Raw genomic sequence first — 22,382 nt, forward strand, 5'->3', positions numbered from 1 at the left:
CTAGCAGACACCAACCCCTCCCCATGTTGTGCGAGACTCACTGTCCAAGGTCTTCCTCCTTATGTGGGAAATGGCCCCACCACAGTCCCCTCCTTGGGGACTCCTGCAAGATGGTGGGTTGGGACCTGTCATAGGCTATGGGTTCTGGGCCTGGGGTGGAGTCTCCCATCTTCTCCCCTATTCTCTTGCCATGCCACCTTCTCCAGCTTTACCCCATCCCTGCCCCACTACAATGACACAAGGCAGAAAGGTTTGTGTTAAACACTTTATTTATAAAAAAGTACATTTTTCTTCCTCAGTACATTTTTCAACCCATCTTTTTTTTTATACAAGTAAAAGGAGGTGATCCAAACACCCCTTAGGTCAGAACCAGGAGAATCTGCTGGGCTGTCCCCAGGACTGAAGACGAAAACAATGACGAAGAAACTGAAGCAAAGGAAGCAAGTCACGCTCAGAGGTGAGGGTGGCAGCTTCTCTTGGATTTTGTTTCCGTTTGTACAAAAAAAGGAATGCCATTTTTCCTGACCAACAAGGCCATTCCTCACAGCAGGGTCAGAAGAGCAGCAGCAATGGCAGCAGCAGCACGGCCCAGAGCCCTGGCCTCCAGGACATCTCACCTGCCCCTCAGTAGAAGAGGGTTTCTGTTGGCAGTCAGGCCTGGGGGGAGTGTCTTCAACTGGACCACCAGGGCCTGGGAGCACCCCTTTCTTCCTGGAGAGGAACACCAGGTTTCTGCCAGGCTGTATCATTCACCTGACACGAGTAGCGATTCTTCTGCCTTGGGATGGCAGAAAAGTTGGACGGGTAACTGGGGCCCCTGTGGGTCTCTTTCAGGCCTGAGCACTGAGAAGTCACCACTTTTCCTTAAAGGCTTCCAGCAGGATATACCCATTCCTCTGCCATGTCTGCCTGTCTGTGCTGAGCACCCATCTGGGCATGAGTGTGCATACATGCACACACACACACCCGTGCTTGGGTCTGTGGAAGGTATGTGTGCTTGCCATGTGCACATGTGCTGGGCCTGAGGTGGCTGCACTTGCAGCCTTGTGTTCACTGATTGTGTGCTGCTGCTTTTCAGTTCCTCTAGTAAAAGGGGACTTGGATGGTCGTTGCACATTAGAATGACACCAAAATCTGCAAGGAGACATGGGTGTAGGGGCAGTGGGAGTAGGAGGCAAGGACAGAGGGAGCAATAAGAGGCAGATGACAACTGGGGAGGCCTTGGCACAATTAATACCAAGTTGATTTTATTTTCAGCAAAGCACCTCAGCTCCTGCTAGGGGCATGAAGGAGAAGCAAAATGTCCTCCTATCCCTGCTGGGCTGGACCTCCATTTGCCAGCTAGCTGTCTATGGCCCAGTATCAATGCCTACTGTCGCACAAACATGGGGCACAGAAAACCCCATCTCCCCAGGCCAAGTGCTGATCCCTGCCTCATGCCCACTCTTCACCCAGGGTAGCAGCTGCCTGGTGGGCATGCTGTGGCTGGGCTCCTGACCTATGCTGTATGGACCCCACAATTTGTGCTTTGCTTAAGTGAAAGGCATGGAGGTATCACATGGGGGGCTAAGTGCTTTGGCTGGGCCCAGAACCTCCTCAGTCTGTCACAAAATGAGGGACAGTTGGTGGCAGTGCAGGGGAGATGCTGGAGAATGAATCCTTCCTGCCTTGGGTTCCATGGGGACAGAAAATGACTCTATCAGGCAGACCCCTTGCCTTGCCTCCTGCCTGGGGGTAAGGGGACCAAGGAGAGAGGCCAGACTGGCATGAGGAGGAGGGATGGAATGTGTTGTAACATGGGAAAGGTTCCCTGCTGGGGGACACTAGTACTGTGGGAGAAGTAGCCCAGCTCCTCCACCTCCCTCTGTCCTGTGTCTAAAACGATCCTATAATTTTTCTCCCCCAATTCCAGCTCATCCAGCGGCCCCAATGCCGAGAGGGGAGCGCTGCCCCAGGGCTGACATGGCTTCAGACTTCTGCTACGTGGCTACTGGGCGGCCTGGGCTGGGGTTAGGGCAGTGAGGGCTGATGAGGGTGGCCCAGCTGGGCAGAGATGGAGCTTCGGTGGGGTTCAATAGCAGCACCAGGGAGGGAGTAGAAGGGGGCTGGAAGGGCTCCTTTAGGAAGCCTATGGCAGGGTGGGTCAGTGCCCGTGGGGCACAAAGTGGTCTGCCTCCCTCCCCCTAACACTTGCCATCCTACAGAGCACCCTGGGCTGAGTGAGCTGAGATCTTAAGAGGCCGGCCTAAGGGCCCTTGGAGCCAGCCTGCCCCGGTTATCCCAGGGTCTTTCCCATGGGCATGTCTTTTGGAGTGCCAGGGGACCTGGGGGCAGATGGAGAAACTGAGGCACTTTGAGCTGGGAGATGGAGAGGGCTGGGAGGGGGCCTTCCTCCACTATGTCCATGGGAAGGCCCAGTCTGGGATGACCGAGGGGAACCCAGAGTCCTGCTCAAGGAAGAAATCTACACTCAAAGGAGGGGCTTGCATCCCAGAGCAGGCACTGGGGGAAGCTGTGCATGAAGAAGAGAGTGGGTGAGCAGTGGGCTCCCTGGCTGCCCCACTATCCTTGCATATTTTGTGAGGCCTGCGATGTCTAAGTTGGCCTTCATGTGTGAGGTGCTAGCTGTCCCTGTCTACCAGACTGTGTTTGCACAGCTTCTCCCACGCAGGATTCCTTCTCCACATAAATACTGCTTTGCCTTTAACTCCTGGAGGTACTTCTGGGATCCCAGCCCTGACTTTCCAAGAGAATCAAGTGTTGCTAGCACTTGACAGATAAGGGAGAAATCTGAGAAACTCCCATGCTGTAAGGAGAGGTTGTGCCTGCCTGAAACACTGGAGTGGTGGCATCAAGGCAGCTCCGTCCTTGCTTCCACAGGCTGCTGCCATCCCTAGCTGGGGAGGGGAAAGAGGTGGAACAGAGAGGGACAGGTCTTGGGCAGAGTCCAGCCTGGGCAGGGCATGTGATCCCTGGGGGAGAGCAGGTATCAACTGAGTGGTGTGTGTGCATGTGTGTGTGTGCCTGTGTGGGCAAAGTCCACCTGGGGTCCTCCCTTATTTGGGGAGCAGACTGGGGTAGAGGGGAGGAATGCACCAGAGCTGGGTCAACTGACTCTGTAAACCAATGAGGAAAAAAATGGAAAACCACCTTCACCAGGAAAGCACACTGCCGAAGGTCCAGGTGGTAACCTCAACAGGATCACTTAACCAACAAGACTCCCCTGGGTGCTCTGGAGAAGCCACACTCCACCCCTACCGCTTGGTCGCACCAGCTGTCTAGACTGAGGCCCCGAACCCCAGCTGTGTTAGCTTATGGTGGGGGTGTTGGATTCCCTCTCTCTGGAAAGAGGACCAGCATTGGGTGGTGGGGTGGGGGTGGGGGGCTCTTCTTCTTGGAGCCCCTTAGGGCTCCACCCCCAATGAAGGGAACACAAACAAATTCCAGTGTTGGGGGGCCGGGGAGGGCTGGCTTCCCAAACCCTGGAGGGATGCCCAGGTACACAAGACAAGAACAGGGCTCCCTACACAAAGGGCTGTGGGTCATCGAAGGAAAGGTACAGCAACACTGAAGCCACAGTTGAACACAACACCATAGGGGAGGGCTGGGAGAGGGAGGAAATAAAAACAAAGCCAAGTTGGGCCTGGTCTGCACTCCCCTGGCTTCCCAGGAGTTCAGGGCTGGCTTTGGGAAGTGGGGTGAGTCTCTTGTTCAGCTCCTGGAGGAGCCAGTGGTGGGGCGGGAAGGGGTCGTGCGGGTAGGGGCCAGGAGATGTGGGCATAGACAGAGGTCCCAGAGTAGGGCTACACGTACCACTCCTTCTTGGAAATGAAAGACCCGTCGTTTTGAGAAACCATGTTCTCAGCCAAGTCCAGTTGCTCAGGGTCATACTGGTAGCGTAGAGTCCGGTCCCCATAGCCGTCCTGACTGGCCTCAGCCTCATCCACTGTGAAGTAGGGCCGCTTGGCCTCCTCATCATATTTGGGGTGGGGTCCGCCCACCTTGCGCTCACTCCCACCCTCCTCCTCCTCTTCCTCCTCATAGCTGCTACCGCCCAGTGGGCCGGCCTTCTTCTCATCATCTGAGTCATCCGGGTACTGCAGGTTCTGTGCCATGGGTGGATGGTGCTGAGGGATGCCTGCCTTGCTGTAGCCGTTGCCATACACGTGCTTCTTGGTACTGTAGTCACCCTTGAAGGTGTGCCGGCGCCGGCGCAAAGCCACCACAATAGCGCCAACCACAATCAGGACCAGCAGGACGCTCCCTGCCACGCCCCCAATGATGGCCGTGGGCACTGGCCCTGCGCGCCGCCCATGTTCGGGAGGAGATGGGGTGTAGGGGAATTCTGGGTAAGGAAAAGAGACGGAGGGACAGTGTCAGCGTGTGCTCCTTGGGAATCAGCACGGGTGGGGGAGGGTAGGGAGATGGGGAGGAAAGGCTGGTCCAGGATGTCCACACCTAGATTTGAGGAGCTCGGGTTCCCCCTGGTGACCCCACCCCTCCGGGAGCCCAGCCTGCCCCAGAGTTGTTAGTTGGAGTGAGACAGCAAGAGGAGAGGCAGAAGATAGTATCCACAATGACAGGGTCTTCCATCTTGATCATCTTTGGATGTGGCGCCCCCTCCCCAGCCCTACTCCAACTCTTGGTGAGGAAGGGCCTCTTGTGCACTAGCGTGGGCAGGGATCTGCTAGGCGCTCTTCACTGTCACAACTCTGTGAGGTAGGAATGCTACTCATTTTTGTTTAGCACATGGGTGGGGTAGGATTTAAGGAGGTAACTTGCTCGAGGCCAACTAGCTAATGATACAGCATTGCCCGTGTCAATGCCACCAATGCCCTCCCTGCCCCATACAACACTGTGCCCCAACATCCTCCTGACTATAGCAACTCAGAGCCTGGAACAGACTAGGTGCTCTGCATCTGCCCTCAGGACACAGGGGAAATGAGTTCCTAAGCTTTGGCTGGTAGGTGCCCTGCAAGTGCCAATCAGCCATCAGAGTGCCAGAAACAAGGGCTGTGGCTCTTGGCTGTGGTCACATCCTGTGGGGCTGGCAGGGTACAGAGCCAAACAGAAATGGGAGTGAAGGCACATGTGTATGCAGCAAAGATCAGTACACAGGAGCAAGCATGTGCACACACTTGTGCCGGCATAATGATGTTTGTTCAGATATGTACACCCTGAGGTCATTGGGAGATGGGAAAGGAGTAAAGGGGAAATGAACAACAGCAGAATAGGGTGGAAAGGTAGAAAAGTCCGTTGGCTTTTATGGCACCTGGGCCAGACCACGAAATTGTTCTCTGTGCCATGCAGCTCAGTGTTTCCTTACAGAGCCTGGGAAGGTGCATGAAGTCAGGGCAGGCCAGAGGCCACAGAGGTCCCAGGGTGAGGCTCAGTGAGGCGGTTCCCAGCACCACCACAGGGTGGCACCGGAGACCATGGCTGGGCTTGGTCAGGGCCGGGAAGGCCCAGGGCAAACCAGGGGGCTGACAGGGCAGTGCTCCTCCCTGCTTCAGGCCAGGGTGAAGGGTCTGTCTGGGCCTATGGTGCAGCCCTTGGGAGTCTGCTGCCACCACCTCACTCTCTGAGGAGTGCAGGGGAATCACGTTCCTCCCTCAAGGCCCTCCCCCTCCCCTGGGTGGGGTGATGTCTGAGGGTGGAGATTCTGGGAAGAGGAAAGGCCTTCTTATGGCTCATGCTGGAAAGGCTCAGAAAAACAGGGGGCCCAGAGAAGGGGAGGCCATTTGCCCAAGGTCACATGGCTGAGCTAGGGCCACTTAGACACTCCTGTGCCTGGAGCTAGTGGAAAGACTGGCTGCCTCACTTGTCACAACTGTCCTCTGGGCAGGTCACTAAGGAGCTGCCCATAAATATTTACTGAATGTCTGTCCTGACTTCCTCTCTGGGACAGTCTCCTGCAACCTCAGGCTCCTCTAGTCATACCAGGTCCATCTTTTTACAGCCCTTACAAGCCCCCGCCCCCCACCTGCTCCCTTGAGACATTCCACAAGGAGTGCCAAAGGGGCAGCAGGGAGGAACTTGGCCTCATCTGTGCTTTCAACCCACTTGCTCCCTCTTCAGTGCTCAGCAGATCTCAGCGGTCTCTGTCTCACCTGCCCTCATTTCTTTACTCTTCCATTTAATTAGCAAACATGTTCTAAATCTTGCTAGTCATGGAATGTAAGAAACCCAGACTTGCTAGAGAACCAGAAGACATGCTTAGAGTCACAGCAGTGAGCAGACATCAAGGGAAGGCTCAGGAGTGTAGGGGAGTGAGAATGCTGTGGTGTGGAGTTGGAAAAGGATCTTGGAGAAGGCTGGGCTTTGCCTACCTTGAAGGATGGGGTGGACTTGGGAGGCCAAGAGAATAAGCAAGGCATCCAGATGGAGGGACTTGCCTGTTGTTTCTAAAATGTGCCCCCTGCCTTCCAGTATGAAGACTCTTTGATCCTTTGATCCTCTCGATCTCCTGTGGGCATTTGGTCTTAAGATTCATTGCTAGCCCTTCTCTCTGCTCCCACTGTCTCACTGGAAGCTCTGCCCTTGGCTTTTTAGCCCTTACCCTCTGCTTTCTTTCCCAGTGACAGACCTGAATCAGTTCATGGTTTTTACCTTTGTTCTTCCAGCTATCCAAACCATTTCAGGGACACAGTTTCACCCAACTTCAGGAACTTTTTTTTTTTTGGTACCAGGGATTGAACTCAGGACCTTGCACTTGTGAGGTAGGCAGTGGCAAAACTGAGCTAAATCCCCAGACCAAGAACTTTTATCTCCTAAGGGCTCTGAAGCAGAATTCCCAAACAATGCCCAGGGAACCTTACACTACTGGCTCAGAGGGTTAGGAAACAGCTAGGATCAAACACCGGGAAACACTGGCTTAGACATCAGAGCCTTTCTCATTCTCATGTGCATTGAATTATAAGAGAAACAGGTAGGATGGAGTGTTTTCCAACTTCCTACCAAGGAAGAACTCATATTTAGGGGTACACATTTGAAAAACTGCCTTCTAGTACAACCTTATTTGGAATTCTCACCATTGACTCAAAACCCACCTGTTCCAATATAGTTTGTCCTTTCTATCTAGCACATCTTCCCTGGGTCCTCCACTGCCACCATACTTTGTCTACTTCTTGCCCAGAAGCTCATTCATCTTTGACTCTTCTTTTTTAATTTTTTGGGTCAAAATCTGCCATCAAATACTGTTGATTCTTCCTGTCCATTATCTTACCACTCTGTGCCAGGTTTTCCTGCTGTAGATCCTGGATGTCATACCTTCACCTGGGCCTCTGCCCCCTTTCACTGCCTCATCCATAGACACCAGGTTCATTTTTACTCTCCTTTTCTCAAAGACCAGCAATGACTCCCCTACTGCCATGCAGTCAGCCCTTCAAGATTCCAACATACAGTTTCATTCTGGGATTGACTAGCTTGCCTTCCATGCCATTTGCCATGATTTGTATATGTGCCATGGTTTGGACAAATGTCCCCCAAAGGCCCATGTGTAGAAAGAAGACTTGGTCTCCAGCTTGTAGCGCAACTGGGTGGTGGTAGGCCCTTCAGAGTTGGTGCCCAGTGGGAGGAAGTTATGTTACTGGGACTTTGTTCTTAAAGGAAATATTGAGGCCCTGGCCTCTTCTTGTATCTTTTTGCTTCCTGACTGCCATTTAAGTAGCCTCCTGTGCCACACATTCTTTATGGTATACTACCTTGCCTTAGGCCCAAAAGACCATGAACTAGAACTTCTGAAGAACAAACTTTGCCTCTTTTTGAGTTGATTATCTCAGGTATTTTGTTATAGTAACAGATGACTATCACACTATCCTTGCCTACAAGAGGGTTCCTTATCGCAAGCCTTTGCTTGTTCTGTGTACTCTGTGAAAAATCACCTTTCCTTACTCTCTGCCTACTGCACAAGTCCTCAGACCCCTTCTTTATGTAGCCTTCTCTTCTCTAGCTTATACTTTTTGTCTGTAGAATTTTTGATATACTAATGGTCTGCACCTCTCATTCTGCTTTAAACAACTGCTGATCCTATTTAATTAAGCACAAATTAAGATACAAATTGTAAGTACATGCAAATTAGGATTAACCATCATTGGCTCTGCTTATTTTGGCAGTTTCTAAATGACTAAAGTTGTCCTCTTTTGCTGGAACAAGGTGCAGGTTTGTTGGAAGTGACAACCTCATAATCTGGTATTGATTCATTTTTATGTGTCGGTGTATACAGCATTAAATTCCCTGTAGGTATTTTTGTGTTTTCTTTGATTGGCCCACTGAAAAATAAAGCTCCCATGTTTTACTTGACTAGACTGAATTTTTTGATCACATTAATCACAGTATGGTGGGGTTTACCATATTTTCTGCTTCATGAAAATGGTTGGTTTCTCAAACTAATTTGTAAATTATAATTCAAAGTACATTTAGAACCCAAGCACTTCTTACCATCCCTGATGACCAATCTGATCTAAGACACTATTATCTCTTGCATGGATAATTTATTGCAGTAGCCACCTACGTGCTTTTCTGATCCCACCTTCTCCCTCCGTAGGCTACTTTCAATATGGCCAGAGCAATCATACTAAAGTGTAATTACATCACACCACTTCTCTGCCTAGAGCTCTTCAATGGCTCTGATTCACTCACAGTAAAAGCCTAAATCTGCAGAGCTTAGAGTGCTAGAATACTTTGTGTGATCTGTGCTCCACACCAATTTCTGTCACCATTGTCTTATTTTCTTTCAGGCTCATCCCATTCTTGACACCCTCCATGCTCAGGGTTTTTGCACTGGCTACCCTCACCCTGGAGGGCCCTTGCCCAGGGATCCCCAGTCCATATCATCATGCCCTTCAGGGTGTGGCTCAAATTTCACTTTCTCATGAGGTCTTTCTGGAATAATCTACTTAAAATTGTAGCATATGAACCTCCCCCCTTCCTGTAGCACTTATGATCTCTTTACTCGATTCCTCCTTTCATTTTACCTTTAGAATTCCTACAAACAAGGACAGGGATTTGGTCTATTTTGCTCACTGATGTAACCCAAGTGCTAGATTGCCTGGCACATGGCTGGAGTTCAAGACATATTTGTTGAATGAAAGAGTAAATTCTCTCATGGCAGGGTTATATCTAGAGGTGAGCCTAGCTCTAGGAAAATCAAGTACTCAGGAGACCCTCCAATCAGGGATGGGACACATGGGGACCTTGTTTCACTGGAGTGGGGCATAGGTGGAATGGAGTGGTGGCTGGGGCCAGATTATACTGGGTTTCTTTCCCTGTCAGGCCCTGTGCTTAACTTTTATCTCCCTACATTCTAAGGAAGTTTATTTTTCCCTAGGGAATCTTTTGGAACCAAAGGGAACCCTAGTTATTTTGGCTACTTCAGGGTCAGGCCTTTGTAGAGGCTGAGGAATGGCTAAGATGACACCCAGCATTGCAGAGTTCAGAGTGAAGGTGGTGCTAGTGAGAGGGCAGAAGATGGGAGCAGGCGCAGGGACTTGATTCATGTGCAGGCAGAAGGGGTTTTGGTGCAGAGTGCAGCACCCCCCTCCCCGTCCCTCCAGCTGTCACATTCAGCCAGTAGCTCTTGTCTCTGTGCCAGGAGTAGAGCCACAAGGCTCTACTGCAGGTGGGAACAGAGAGAAGAGCTGAGCAGCAGGGCCATTTGTGCTTGCTGGCAGGGACTCAGCCTCCCTTGAATCCTCGTAGAAAGGGAAAGCTTGGGTTCATTTCTGAAGGGTTACAGCCTCCCCTCTGGTATCCCAAGCTGGTCAGGACCACAGGGCAACAGGGCTCTGCATTACTCTGGGGCCCTGATTCCCTGACTAAGGTAGGTGGGCTAGTGTGGAGGGCTTTCAATAGATCTGAGATACAGTGAGGTTAGGGTTTAAAGTCTGGATCTAGGGCTGGATATGGTGGTACAAGCCTGTAATCTCAGATAATTGGGAGGTTGAAGATAGGAGGATTGTAAATTCAAGGTCAACCTGAGCAACTTACCAAGATCTTGTCTCAAAAGGAAAGTGTGGGAATATAGCTAGTGTGAAGCTATGAGTTCAAACCCCAGTATTGGAAAAACAAAACAAAACAACAACAACAACAACAACAACAAAACTTTCTAGATCTGGATCTGGAGGGGGTCTGGGGTCAAAGAGAATATTTGGGCTTATTTCTAAAGCCAATGCTAGATGGTTCCTTGGGCAGGAAATGCTCTGGCATCTGATTAGGGTGAGAGGCTGTGAGAACTTCATCTCTCAGCATGCAGAACTGGCCACAGGGAGAGTGGTGGCATAGGGTCACATGCTGGGAAGCCTTGTTGTCCTGCAGCTGCAGCAGCTATGCATTGTATCAGGCCATTGGACAGTACTTCAGTGAGCTGAGGGGAAGCGGATCCTCCCAGAGGCGTGGATATAGCTGCATTCTCAGACTCCTGGACACACTACCGTTTGCAAGCTTGGAGAAGGGCACATTTGCTCATGGCACAGACATGGCTCACACTGCACACTCAAGAGGTACACCATGGCTTGCCTGCTCACATGGGCTCACATCTACACACTCACAGAGCAACACATCCATATTCATGCTGAGGCGGAGAGACCTGGCCTTGCAGGTCTGTCATCCTGGATCTGAAGCCCTCTGCTCTGGTGGGCAGACCCTGTCACTGCAGCCTTAAGGGATGAGCCCAGATTTGATTGACAGAAAGAGTTGGGATAGACACCATATACCCTAATGGCTTCCCTGTCCTGTGCTGGGGAGTGGCAAGAGGCCTAGCTACTCTTCTATACTCGTAGGGATAGATGATGCCCACTTGGTCTCTTTGTCTGGTCAAGGCCGTTTCTTGACTGCTCCCTACCTTAGGGTCACCCCAGGAAGAACAAGGGAGGGAGGGGAACTCCACTGGTGGTCTGAATTGCTCCTCAGTACAAGGGCCTCTGAAATGGGCTTTGTATAAACAAACCACCTTGGGTTCACCTCCATTCTCTCATCCCCACAGCCACAGCCTGGCCTGTTATTTTGCATTAGAGAGTTACTTACTATGATGGCCCCTAAATGGGTCCCCAGACCACTACAAAGCCTCCTAAACACTCAAGTGTAATCTACAATCCTGGAAACACTGCCTCTCTGTGAGCCACTCAGAGCCAACTGCCCCCCACTCACTCCGGCCATTTGCCTTTCCTGTGCACCCCTCTTGGGCACCCTGACCTCTACCAGGCTGTTGCTCCTCTACAACCTAGTGTATGAGTACCAGTATACCTGTGTCTCTGGGTGTGCCCTGAGCAGCTCACTCTCCTGCCCCGCCCCAGCTTCTTTTTATTCCCCTCTCCAGATGTGCCCAGGGCAAAGCTATTACCTGAACGAATGGTCAGCATGAAAAATTAAATTTCCATTTATCCTTCTCACTCATGCATTCCCTGCAGACCAGTGGGGACTGGAGCACATGCCCTGTGGGGGTCACCCCCAACCCTACCATGCGGAGGCTAGTGGTTGATGTGGGTTTCTGAGGGTGAGGTCATCTGTTCCTCGCCAATTGTAAGAGCAGAATAAACAGCCCCCCAAAAGGCTCCAGCCTCCTGGTTGAATCCTATGGAGGGGGCTGGTCAACAGCACCTGAACCTCAACAATTCAGTGACAACGATGCTTCCCTGGCTCCTGCCTAACAGGCTGTCAACAACAAGCCCTGTTGCATTCCTCTTCAGCTGGAATCCCGGGTGGGCCTGGCCCATCTGGCCTCCAGCTGACACCATAGTGCAATGACCTCCACAGGCCTGACCGATCATGCCACAGCAGGCACCAGGAACCAGGACAGCAGTCTCAGAGTGGGCTCTCTCCTTCCTCACCCTCCCTGCGTCCCTGAGGAGAAGCTCTGCACTCATGGTCTTCTGCTTATTCTTGGGCTTTGAGAGAAGGTAGCTTGCAACTCTTCTGTTCACCCTGCCTCCGGGCCTGGGAACACCACTTAGCTTAGTGGCTCAGCCTCTCATGCTGGGTGGGGAGTAGGGTCAGAGGGAGGACACTGCGATTGGTTTCCTGGCTTCCTCACGATTTCTCAATCAGTAGCTTCCCCAGAGATCTGGGATGGTAGAGGGGGATGTGGTGGCAGTGTTGGCGGGCCACCAGGAAGGGAATGTATCATATGCAGAGAGAGCTGAGGGTAATAAGAAGCCTGAGATAAGTAGCAAGGTTATCTCCACATTTCAGATTAGGAAGCCAAGGTCCAGAGAAGTGAAGAACCTGCTCAAGACCACACAGTAGGTCTGAGTTGGTCACAATCCCTATTATAATTTCTCATGGAGGGGCCCTGCTCTTCCTCATTTGCCCCTATCGCTCCAAGGCCAGAGCTTGGCACCTATGAGGCTCTATCTAAGTGTGGCTCAAACTTGCTTCAGGAAGCAGGGACCCTGGCACCCTTCTACTTGCCAACCTGTGGGAGTCCCCAGACCATAGCTAGGGGAGCTGCCTCATTTTTTCCCAGGCTCCAACCCTGGTGCCTTTATTCCTGACAGGGAGTTGAAGAAAACAGCAGGTGATGCCACCCTCTTGTTCCCAGGTGACAGGTGACAGAAGAGCCCTGAGGATGGATAGGTGCACCTAGTGGGCAGCTTCGGCTGACCATTTTGCAGGTGCGCCTTGAATGTGGTCACAAATAAGGCCTCACACTCCTGACACAGAGGCTCAGAGCCATCAAAGCCTGTGGGCTCTTTCAAGCCCCATGCCTGGATCCCAGGAACTGCACCCAGTTTCCTATAAGCCTTTGGTCACCTTCTAAGATGTTACTTCCTGTCCACTTTGGCAGCACAGTGATGTGACTATCTGTTCTAAGGGTTCTTTCTATCACTTTCTCGCCCTGTAAGTAGCTCAGGTATGATATTGAAGACACTCCATTTTGTGAAGTTTGGTGGCAATTTACTCCTCTATTGACTTGCTTTGATGCTTCCATTAGCAGCAATGATAAGGACAGGGGTCACATAATAATCACAGAGCACTGGCCATTTAGTGACAGACTGATGTGTAACAGGTTACGTGACCTACATTATGGATCATTCTGACATCAGTCTTCCCTTCAAGGCAGATCGCATTATCCCCATGTAACAGATGAGGATTATTCAGGGTCCTGTGCCCTGTGAAGTCTCCCCCAGAATATCCTTGCCCTTTTTTCCCCTTTGCCCCGAGAGGCAAAGCAGCTGACCCACCTCATCTGTATTGATAGAGAGAGCAGTTTAGACTTCAGGTACAGGACACACAATCCCATGGCTTTGAGCTGTATGGCTGCTCTAGACCCCCTGCATGAGGTGAGTCTGAGGTGAGTCTTGCCCCCTGGGCCATACAAGTTTCCTAACTGCAGGGGCTGACAGTAGAGGAAGTGATCTCCCCCTACAGACTTCCCTTGCCATACCAGCATCCAACAATGCCTTCTGCTGGCAGATGCACAGGCAGGCTCCACCGTTCTAAAACAGCACTGCTGTAAAGAGAACTTCCTCTCCTTTTTTGCCCCTCTCTGATTGGGAGGTCACTCTGACTGCCCCATACAACCTTAAATAAAGCAAAGAGAAAAGGCTAGTGAGACCAATGTCCAGAGCTCCAGAGAGAACCACTGAAGCAGGAAAAGAAGACACAAACTTCCAGTAATAACACAACCCAAATATGGAAGATGTAGGTAGTGGAGGAACCTGAGCGTGGGGATAGCAGGGGTGGATCCAGCTTCCTACCTGTGATGTTGACCTCCACTTGGCCTGAGCGGGTGCCGATGGGGTTGGTGGCCTCACAGACATAGGTCCCTGCCAAGCTATATGTGATAGGTCCCCTGAAGAAGAGGGTTCTGTTCTGGGGCTCCACACCCTTGGGGAGAGAACCATTCAGCCTGTGGGAATTGGGAGACATGGTATAGGGTTATGACTCTCCAGCCTCAAGAAGCTGCCCCTGAGTTACCCACCTGTCTCCAAGCCCAAGAGCCTTTTTGCTAAGTGGATGTGGTAGAATTTGTCTTGGAAGGAAGAAACATAATGGCAATAATCATCTCTTGTGTATGGCAATTTTATAATATTCAGCATTTCATATCTGAACATTCTAACACTGACATGGATGCACGGTATGAGGGTACCAGTCCCACTTCACAGATGGAACCTGAGGTTCAAGGTCAAGGCAATATAGTTAGGAAGTGGTAGATTGGGAACTCTAAGCAGATCTCTCTCGGGACCCTGGATCGAGGGCACTTTCTGGGAGTGCTCTTTCTATTGTTCATGGTTTCTGATTGTGGGTCCTTGGTCTCCAGGCATCTGGTTAACAATAGCGCTGAGTCCTGTCCCCAGAGGTCTACACATCTGTATTCCAAGAAGATATTCAGATAAGAATTGCTGTGTTCTTCCAATCCTCTGTTCTTGCTGGGTATGTCACAGGACTTTCTCACATGGGGAGCACCCTAGGAGTTTGCCAAGGATAGAGGACCTTCTTCCTTCCTCCTGATCCCTAATTCCATGAAGCTGCTACTCAGTTAACCCAGCAGCTTCTCTGTCTACAAGCTGGCTCTGCCCACTCATATCTTCAGAAGCACTTTCTGTACCCAGAAGTGGAGGGTAACAGGTAGGGCACACCAGAGTTCTCTATTTCTGGAAAAAGGCTATAGCCTCTATCTAAGCTGCTGTATTCTGGCCACCCATGTTAGCCTTCTTGGCTTTCCCTATGCTCCTGTCTCAGTGTGTTCCATCCAGCTTTTTCTTGGAAAAAAAGCTAGGCCCAGGCCATTAGAGCTGGCTAGAGGGAGACATGTCTCTCTGAGAGCCAGGCAGGCCCAACGCTGTGAAAGTAGGAATGGGGTGATGGGCATAGGGTGGACGGTCCATGAGCACAGACATTCTGGGCTGATGGCTGTCCCCACCCTGAGAGTACTAGAGCATTGGAGAGAAGGAACAGGAACAAAGAATGATCTGGGATACCCTAGAATGCCAGCTTCCCTGGGGATGCCTCGATAAAAATAAATGCTGGGGCTGAGGTAGGAGTGACTCAGGCTGAATCACCAAAGGAAAATGAAAAAAAATCTTTATTAGTGAAATGAAGGGAGGCAGACCATGAACAAAGCCCCCTCTGGCAGGATATTTTGTTCTTCTGACCCTGGCACTCTAATATGGAGGTACCTATCTACGCATGTGCGTGGGGGCTGTGTTGTATGGTTCCCCACTTCTCACGGAGAAACCTGAGCCCAGACCCTAATTTTTTCACTGCTTAGGCTCCTGGAGGTCAGATAGTCGGCTATCCTGTGATCCAGTGAGGTACACTCTCAGGCAGCTAGCTGGCCCGGCAGCACTTACGTGGTCCAGTGGTACTCAGTGGCTGGGGGATTAGCATCAGCTTTGCATGTGAGCTTCACATCCATCCGCTGCAGGTACCAATTGCCATCAAACCCCTCAATGGTCACTTCAGGCTCATCTGTGGGGCAAGGGATGATGTTTAAATAGGACGAGAGTTGGAAAGCAAGACTTAGGGCAAGGGAGCCCTGGACAGGGAAGGGATGGAAGGAGCAGCGATATGGGGCAGCTGGAAGAGGGAGAGAGAGAGTGGTAACACAGGCCTCAGAGGAGAAATGCAAGGGGAACAGGAAGAGGGAAGGACTAAGAGCAGAGGGAGGGGGTGGGTGACACACGCAGTACCCCAGGAAGATACACGGGAGAGGGAGGGGTCGAGAGCTGCAGTGGGAAGGCAGCCCTCTGTCACCCGGCCCTGGCTCACATTGCACGTTGAGGGTGAGGCTGTCCTTGAAGCGGTTCATGTGGTAGTTGACAATGCAGGCCAGGGACTGCTGGTGGGCTTCTCGGCTGGGCACCAGGCGGTAACGGCTGATGACGGTCACCGTGCCATTGGGGTTCCGGATCTCCTGGTACTCAGCTTCACCTTTTAGCCGCGTTTCCCAGGACACCACACTGGGAGGCTTCCCATTGGCTGAGGTGCAGGTGGCCACCAGAACCTTGTCATCCTGTCCCTTCTTGGCCTGAAGCATAGCCTGGGCACCTTCTATCCAGTTGGTGGGTTTGGCTGTGAGGAACCAGACAGAACCATGGGATCAGGCCTATGGCTTTGTTAAGCTACTCAAGCAGCTGCCAGGCCTGACTTTCAGGCCACCTGAGCCACCCCACCTCTCAGCTGTGCTTCCTCAAGGCTCATCCTGGAACTTCTCATGGGAAGATCTTCATGTCTAATATTTCCTGCCTGCTCTACTATCTGCATCTCCTTCATCAAACTTAGGTCTTCTTAGAGTCTTGGAATGCTCATGCTCCTTTCCTTACCATGGTGTCTGATGCTTCTCCCTGCTTATTGGTCACCCACAAAATGTCCTGAATGCTGAGCTTCAACTCTGTGTGGACCAAAGGCCCCGTCCCCAAACGCTAGTGACTGGTGGGGCAGCCTGGCTGGAAGGGACTGGCAGGGCCAAGCCTGGAGCTATGGAGCATGGCCACCCAAGGAGACTGTTTGAGGCCATGGAGGAACACACCAAGGATGGCCAGGCCCCAGGTCACTGGCCTCTGGACAGCAAGGAAGGAGGGGCCGGGCCAGCTTACCCATCACAGTGAGATTGAGCTGGCTCTCACGGTTGCCCGTAGGGAAGGTGGCAAACTCGCAGATGTAGACACCTTCATCCTCCAGCTCCAGGCGGGAGAGGCGGATGGTGCCATCAGTGAAGGACGGTCTCAAGAACTGCACACGCTCGCGGTAGGGAGCCAGCACAGAGACACCCATGGCTGGGTTGTAGATGGCCACGTTTTGCTTGGTGCCGTTGGTGGCCTTCTGCCATGTGACCTGTGTGATCTTCACAGTGGGTGTTGGGTTGGCAAAGCTGCAGTGCAGGACCACGTCTGTGCCGATGAAGCCATACATGGAGTCATTCACCTGCACCACCTGTGTGTGGGCATCTGGGCGGGGGATGGCAGGAAGTGGTCAGTACCAAGCACTACCTCCCCCACCACGCACACTGCTCCCTGTGCTCTGTTCTTGTCTTTTCAGAGCAGTCATTAATTCTTAAATCTTTAATTATAAAACGAATAGTTACTTGTTACAGAAACACTCTGGGTTACACTGAAAATATCGAGAAGAAAATGACAACATCTCATGACCCCATTGTTTATAAATACCATTAATAATCTTATAGGACCCATCTTTATCTTATCTATCTATCTCCATATAACCAGATATTTTTTAACAAAATCAGAATCACACCGTACAGATTATTCCATATGCTGCTTTTACACCTGCTGATGTATTATCGATATTGCTCCAAGTTAGCAAATACACATCTACACTCATTTTTGATGAAAGCAGAACATCCTGCTTTCCAAGTGGAGCCCCAGCCATAAGCCATGAGCTGCTTTACCTTCCTGGGCCTTGGCTCCCTCATCTGATAAATGGAGTGGATAATCTAGACCTTTCTACCTCACAGGGTTGCTAGGAGAACCCAGCAGTATGACAGACGAGAAAGTACCTCAGAAAATAAGAGGCTGTGCTCAAGTGTGAGGGCCCACAGTGGTCTCCTCAGTCATAGCTGGGTCCATATTCCCTGGGGTGCTCTGACTCAAAGCCTTTTACCCAGCCAGAGAATTTAGGTGCTGCCCACGGCTAGGGCTCCACTGGCTCCTGTTGCCCTTACAAGTGAGTCTAAATGCCTTAAGTTGGCTTTTGACATCATCACCACCCGCCTTTTGTCTGCATTGCTCCATAAGCTGGGTATTTCAAACAAGTCAGACTAGGCCTTCCTCAAAACATGGCATGGTTCCATATGTCCTTCTCTCCTTCCTCCCAGTCACTCAAGCACTGTTTGCTGAGTGACCATATGCCAGCCTGTATTAGTAGCACTTGAGTCATAACGATGAGAAGTTCAGTCCAGCACTCTAAGAGCAGAGGCTGCCCATGCAACACTTTTTACCCATGTACTTTCCTCAATTGAGGCGGCCTGTCCCCTTCATCTGTGGAAAACTGCTGAAGTCACCTCCTTTGGGAAACTTCCCTGACCCTCCCAGCAGGAGGTAACTGGCTACCTCAGGTACAGCTTTCTGCCTTGGAACTGACTGTTTATACATCTGACTTCTCCACCTGACTATGAACTCCTCCAGGGCAGGGTCTGTCTTCCACCTTGTGTCCCCCATGCCCAGCCCCGCATCTGGCATACAGTAGATGTTGGGAGATATTTCTTGCCAGACAAATTGTAGCAGAAGACAAGAGAGGAAAGATTTACAAGGAGGGAGTGATTGGTAGCATGGGATAAAGGAATAAATCCTGCCCCCAGCTTCCCCACCAATTGTTTTATCCCATCTGGAATGTCCTCTGTTCGCACCTCCTTATCCCTGAACTTGGCTCAGCTCCTGTAATGTGGGGCAGCCATCCCCAACCCGAGGCTCTGCACTCCAGCATGCTGGTGCCTTAGCCTGTCAAGTCTCCACTAGCTGTGACTCTGCTGCATGTCCTTCACTTTTTACTCAGTCAATTTATTAAGTGGCATCAAAGCTAAGACCTGCACTGAGCCAGAAGCAGAAGATGGCCCCTAAGGAAGTCTGGGGTCCAAGAGTGGGAAGTTGGGGCTACTGCTTGCCTCCTTTACATAATGGAGATGCAGTGCCAGTGTGGGTTCCCTTGAGGGCTCCAAAGCCAGAGGTCATTATGTAAATTGTTTACTGCTCTTCCCCTCTAGAGGGTACAAGTGACTGTTGAATCCCTGGTGCTCACTCAGCACATAGAAGACACTTAAGAAATGCTTGCTGAAGAAATACGTCTGTGGCTATGCCAAGCCAAGCCCTTGCCACCCTGAGAGATTCCCCAATACCCATTCACCATCACACAGCCCTTCAAGGGCCATGGGGACTCTGGCTGGCCCCTTGGCCAATCTGTGGATGCTAGTACCACACCTGTCACCTCTCAGGCAGAGGCACTGTGGCCTAGAGGGAGGGAATGGGAGAAGTACCACCCATAGTCAGAGGCTATGGGACTTCTGCCAGTCACTTTCCCTGGTCAGAGTCTTTCCCCTCCTCTGAGGAGGAGCAGGCTAGACTCTCCAGTCTCAAGGCTCCCTTCTGGCCCTAACCTTATGATGGCAGCACAGCCTGTGCCCTGCCCCACAAGCAGACCCATGGTGAGATCAGTGGGCCAGATGGCCCAGTATTCTTGCTGATGGCTGGCTGGCAAGCACTTAAGCCCTGCATCATCCCCACAGAATAAGTGTTCACTCCCCAAGCATGCTAGACGCTGCTCAGTGGCTGAGATAACATGGGCATAATTGGGAAACTTGTACCACATAAAACCAGAAACTGGAAAAGCCAGTTGGGAGGGCCTGGGCAACAGGTGAGAGTTGGGGGAAGGGGTGTGGGCACTGGGAGCCATCTTGGGATTGGTGCCAGGCATGGTGGCCTGCAGGGGCACACAGCCACCAAGCTCTCAGGCCCAGTTTGCTCTTATTCCCCCATGGGTGTGGGGGCAGGCAGGGTGCAGGGACTGGCACACAGGCTAACATTTTCTGCCTTTAAAGCAGTGATCTCACCCTTCAGGGTCAGGTCAATGCCAGGAGGGGAGATCATTGATGGCAGCCAGGGTGGAGCAGGGAGGGCACTGGAAAGGACTCAGGTGCCTGGATAGGTGTGACCCTCCCCAACCCTGAGTCCCCGTTGAGGTAGAGGCTGCTTTTCTCTCCACTGTGGCTCACCGAGTAACAACCCCAGGGCAATGCATCAAGGAAAGTTCCTGGTGTCCCTTTACTTTGCACGAAGTAGGTGCTCCTGGCTCCTTCTGTTCCAGTGACGGGCAGGGTGGGGTGGGGCAGGCAGGACCCCTTGGGAGCAGGCACACTCACTTTTGCTCTTTGCTGCTGAGGCAGCTGACTGTTTTCAGGGCTTAACGCTCTTAGAGCACTGAGGGTGGGGATCCCAGAGTCCCAGAACTGGGACAGGCTGGGATTGACAAGGGCAGAAACTCCCCTTACCAGCTCTCCTCTTCCTTGCTCCATGCTCAGTACCTGGAAGTCAAGCTTCTGGCAGGGTTTACTGGTCTTGGTCCAGGGATGTAGGCTGGAGGTGATGTCCCTGGTTTTTAAACTGGGTAGACCGGGAGGCTTTCTGAGCGAACAGGATTCACCCCTGAAAAGGGAGCTGGCGTGGGTAGGAACCCTGGGTCTCACCTAGGAAGCTGGGAGGTAAGCCTACTCAGGGTGGCAGCAGGAGGGAGCCTCAGAGGCTCACCTGTCCAAGCTGTACCAAGGTCTCCAGTCCTGACAGTCAGGATGCTCATGGCTTTCATACTCTGAAGGGCTGTTCTGGCACCAGAGCCTTCAGGTAGCATGGTAGGATTGTGAAGAGCTGGCAGTGTGGGTCTGCATTCCACCTCTGCATCTCTTTGCTAACTGTGGGTGAGTGACTTAACTCATCTATGGCTCTGTTTGTACTGAACATCAGCATAATGGGGACCCTAATAGGTAATATGTATCTATAAAAGTGCTGCAGGATTAAACTAAGGAGTATATGAGAAACTCAGAAAATAGCACTTAGCATGAGTAAGATGCTCAATAAACGTTGCTATCATCACCATCACATCGCCATCATCTTTTATCTATGAAGCAGTAGACTTCCCTTCCTGGAACTTCAACAAATGTTTTCTGAGCATCCACTCCACCCTGGGCACTATCCTGGGGCTACAAGGTCCCCCTCTTCTGGGATGCCCTTGTGGCTCTCATCCCTTCCTCCTCAGCAAACACTTCTACTTCTACCCCAACAGCATATAACAAACATCTGTATCCCTTTCTTTTCTATTTCCTGGAATATGTGTGGAGCCTGTGTCCTGCTTCCTAACAGATCACACCTGCCATGGGAGAAGGCCAGAGAAGATTTGGTTTGGGTCTGCACTGACTGATGCTGACAGCCCAGGGATTGGGGAATCCTGTTGAGCCTTATAAGCTGCTCTACAGAAATCACCCTCTCTCCTTTCCCTGGGACCACTAGCGTGGGAGCATGTGGGAGCTCAATGGTTCACACAAGCCATCACTTACCAAATCCAGAGGGGTCAAGTCACTTGCCCAGGGCCATATAATCGCAGTCCCTATGATAGTCCTCTTTCTACCCTACCCCTCAAAATAGACTCCAGTTCAACCTAATTCCTTAGCAGTCTCATTCTGGGTCACATCCTCCCAGAATGTGCCCCTAGAGCTTCTATGACCCTTGTTAGAATGAATCAAACACTGGTTATAACAGTATGGTCACGGCACCTGCTGGCCACCTGCAGTACAGTCCTACACATTTTTTTTGGAGGGGGGTACCTGGGATCGAACTCAGGTCCTTGCACTTGTGAGACAGGCAGCAGAACCACTAAGCTAAATCCCTGTCCCTACCTGCAGTCTACTGGGCATCAGAAACAGGGACTGAGGGAGCCCAAGTGGAGGATTGCAGGCAGCTGCTTTGTGCAAAGCAAGAAGAACCAGAGAGGAGGGGAAGAGGGTAGAGGTACTTATGGGAGTCTATGCTCTCAGCAGAGGCCTTTTTTTCTGGCAGTGGGGATTGAACCCAGAGGATCCCTATCCCATTTTAAAGTTTTTTGTTTTTGAGAGTCTCAATAAATTGTTAAGTTGCTTAGGCTAGATTCCAACTTATGATCCTACTACCTCAGCCTCCCAGAGTGCTAGCATTACAGGTGTGCACAAAGGCATTTTTGCATCCCACAGATATCAAAAGATAAGACTTTTTTCCCCCCTGGCCATGGCATTGCCTATATTCTCCTGACCACCCTATGAGCCTAGGGTCTGGGATTCTTGTTCCTGGAGTTTGTGCTCAGGTGCCTCAGTTTCTCCAGGAGAGCTCAGCTGGGAGGTTCGGGTGATCTGGCTTTCCAAAAGTGCTGAGCCAGCAAGGCAGGCATTGGGTCAGCCCCCCAGAATGTCACAGACCTGCAAAAGCCCCAGCTCAGCAACAAAACACAAAGGCTCCTCAGTTGTGGCAGACAAACCTGCTCCCCAAGGCCCTGCCCTGCCTGCTATGGAGCTAATCTGCAGGCAGGTGCCACCGGTTCCCACAGAGCAGGTGTGGCATGCCTGTTTCCCCTCAACCAATTTTGAGCAGTTTTTCTTCCTGCCCGTTAAAACCTTAGACACCTCTCTTCCTAAACATGCAGACTAGGCCCAGGTGGGTGAGTATGTAGAGGTACCTTCTCTCCTTTCCCTCACTGTGGGAAAGGGATAGGGTGATGCCAGGGTTATTCAGGCTTTCTGGCATGGACCCCCTGGTCTTCTGTCCTGGCCATGCCAACCCTTCCAGATACCCCTTCCTGAGACTTGCCTAGTGATCCAAGTTGGGTGGGCAGATGTGGCAAGTGTGTCCTGGTGTTAAGGGGCAGAACGTTAAAGAGTGTACAACTCTGTCTGTGTGTGTGTGTATATATATATA

General features: G+C 51.5%; 1 protein-coding gene across 1 annotated transcript; it reads right to left on the reverse strand.

The window, feature by feature from the left end:
- Positions 1–279: 279 nt before the first annotated feature.
- Positions 280–16,915, reverse strand: LOC104865648 (nectin-1). Its single transcript, XM_010629249.2, has 5 exons — positions 16,536–16,915; positions 15,709–16,011; positions 15,291–15,408; positions 13,695–13,846; positions 280–4,345 (listed from the first exon to the last, which is right to left on the reverse strand). Exons 1-5 carry the CDS (start codon positions 16,849–16,851, stop codon positions 3,804–3,806), a joined length of 1,431 nt encoding a protein of 476 aa, XP_010627551.1. The 5' UTR covers positions 16,852–16,915; the 3' UTR covers positions 280–3,803.
- Positions 16,916–22,382: the final 5,467 nt, after the last annotated feature.

Source organism: Fukomys damarensis, unplaced genomic scaffold (genome assembly GCF_012274545.1).
Source record: "Fukomys damarensis isolate Sample0158 unplaced genomic scaffold, DMR_v1.0_HiC HiC_scaffold_16, whole genome shotgun sequence".
Lineage (NCBI taxonomy): Eukaryota > Metazoa > Chordata > Mammalia > Rodentia > Bathyergidae > Fukomys > Fukomys damarensis.

Excerpts from the sequence above, each read along its gene's own strand:
- LOC104865648 (XM_010629249.2), bottom strand. The coding sequence starts at position 16,851 with ATGTATGGCTTCATCGGCACAGACGTGGTCCTGCACTGCAGCTTTGCC. Across the intron at positions 15,409-15,708 it reads CCTCACCCTCAACGTGCAAT|ATGAGCCTGAAGTGACCATT; the intron begins GTGAGCCAGGGC and ends CTTGCCCCACAG. Across the intron at positions 4,346-13,694 it reads AGTGGAGGTCAACATCACAG|AATTCCCCTACACCCCATCT; the intron begins GTAGGAAGCTGG and ends TTCCTTACCCAG.